The sequence below is a fragment of the Octopus bimaculoides genome, chromosome 4, assembly GCF_001194135.2.
Source record: "Octopus bimaculoides isolate UCB-OBI-ISO-001 chromosome 4, ASM119413v2, whole genome shotgun sequence".
In the NCBI taxonomy this organism is placed as follows: Eukaryota; Metazoa; Mollusca; class Cephalopoda; order Octopoda; family Octopodidae; genus Octopus; species Octopus bimaculoides.
In genome coordinates, this window is record NC_068984.1 from 107,582,139 (window position 1) to 107,583,885 (window position 1,747).

The following is a 1,747-nucleotide window of genomic DNA, read 5'->3' on the forward strand; positions in this document are numbered from 1 at the left end:
ATATATATATATATATATATATATATAAATTTATACATATATATATACATTTATACATATATGAACATATACACGTATGTGTGTATATATATAAAAATACATACATATATAAATAAACACGTAATAAAACATACATACAACTATGTTACACACTGGCTATAATTTTATATTCACATTAATACTCATTAGTACATTCCTGTTATGTAAGTAAATACCTGAACTTCAAAAGCGCAGGAGACGCCTATAAAATATTTCATGAAGAAACAGGACAGCGATGCACTTAAAATCGCATTATGCAACCACAAACCGCAGTTATATCTTAACGCTTTACCATCCATATTCTGTCAAATGTAATGCTTATTTTGAATTAATCCTTTATTATCGTACCTTTAATCCTTTATCATCATAGTGAATTAATCCTTTATTATCATAGTGTCCATTATGTCATTCTTTTGTGGTGGATATGACACAGCAACTGCCCAATATTTTCATCACACTGTAACATGACATTGTTGCAAAAGCCATAGACAATACCATACGCATGGAACACATACATATTTACATATTTATATCAGCACAAGGAATATTGACGAAACATTCCATACCAACCTTTTCGAAATGCAAACATAACAGATCTGGTCTAGTTATTCCGAAGAGAAAAGAAAATTCATGTTCAATCATAGACATCTGGGCTGGAGATATGAAAGTATCTTCCGCAGTCAGAGAGAAGGACAATGTCTGCAAACATCTGTTTCTCAATCTGCATCTCATATACACTGGCTATGATTTTATATTCACACTAATAATCATTAGTACATACATTTATGTAAGTAAATATCTACGTTACAATCTGGAGAAGCTACGATTTGCGAGCATAGAAAGAAAAGGTTAGCAAGAACAATAGATATACAATCTGTAAGCGGAAAAGTAAAAATGTGAAAGACATTCTTAAACTTCAATATATAACAATTATCATTGTTACTATCGAAACTCCATTGCTGGTGTTTTTATTTCTTTGATAGAAACCAGTTACCTCCTTCTATAAGAATGCTAATGAATATAAAATAAAAAGCCATATATACATAAACACACACACACACAAATTAATTCTCCTAAATGCAGCATATAATTATGCTATGTGTATAATTTTAGTTCTAGAATAATATAGTTCTTTTCCTTTATCGCGTAATTATTTCCAAATCGCGTTTAGGGACAGAATGTTCAGTGTTTCTTAAAATATGACAAAGAAGATACAGAGCTAGCCAAAACGACGCTAAGAATAAAATGTTTTGTAAAGTAAATAAATATAAAGCTGAGTAGAATTACATCAATGTTAATGTGGCAAATGTAGCTCTGTGGCATATAATGTGTTGCGTAAAGACTTGTTCATTACAGCCATGTGAACATGGTTGAACGGATCGCTTTTCGACTGACAAACAGGTTTAGAAGAGTGTCAAATGGACATCTCAGCTGTAGACTCACGTTCCTATGATTACGCAACATAGTCAAGAGCAATCTAAGCTCTAACTGCTTTCATTTTGCAAAAAGACGGTGTAAACGTAATTCTGAACAGTTGCATTCTATCATAAACTCATAAGCACATATGTTTAGTAGTCTCTTGTGAATGGCTATTTAGTAGAGAGAAACTGAATATATACAAATATATACATGTGTGTGTGTATGTGCGTGTGTGTGTATGTATACATACATATATATATATATATATATATATATATATATATATATA

General features: G+C 30.7%; 1 protein-coding gene across 1 annotated transcript in view; it reads right to left on the reverse strand.

Moving 5' to 3' along the window:
• The window catches only part of LOC106875429 (uncharacterized), a 165,297-nt gene that overhangs the window by 104,275 nt on the left and 59,275 nt on the right, over nt 1-1,747 (reverse strand). The window contains exon 18 of the mRNA XM_052967659.1: nt 216-241. Within this exon, the coding sequence (XP_052823619.1) occupies nt 216-241 (26 nt within the window). The remainder of the gene's footprint in view (nt 1-215; nt 242-1,747) is intronic.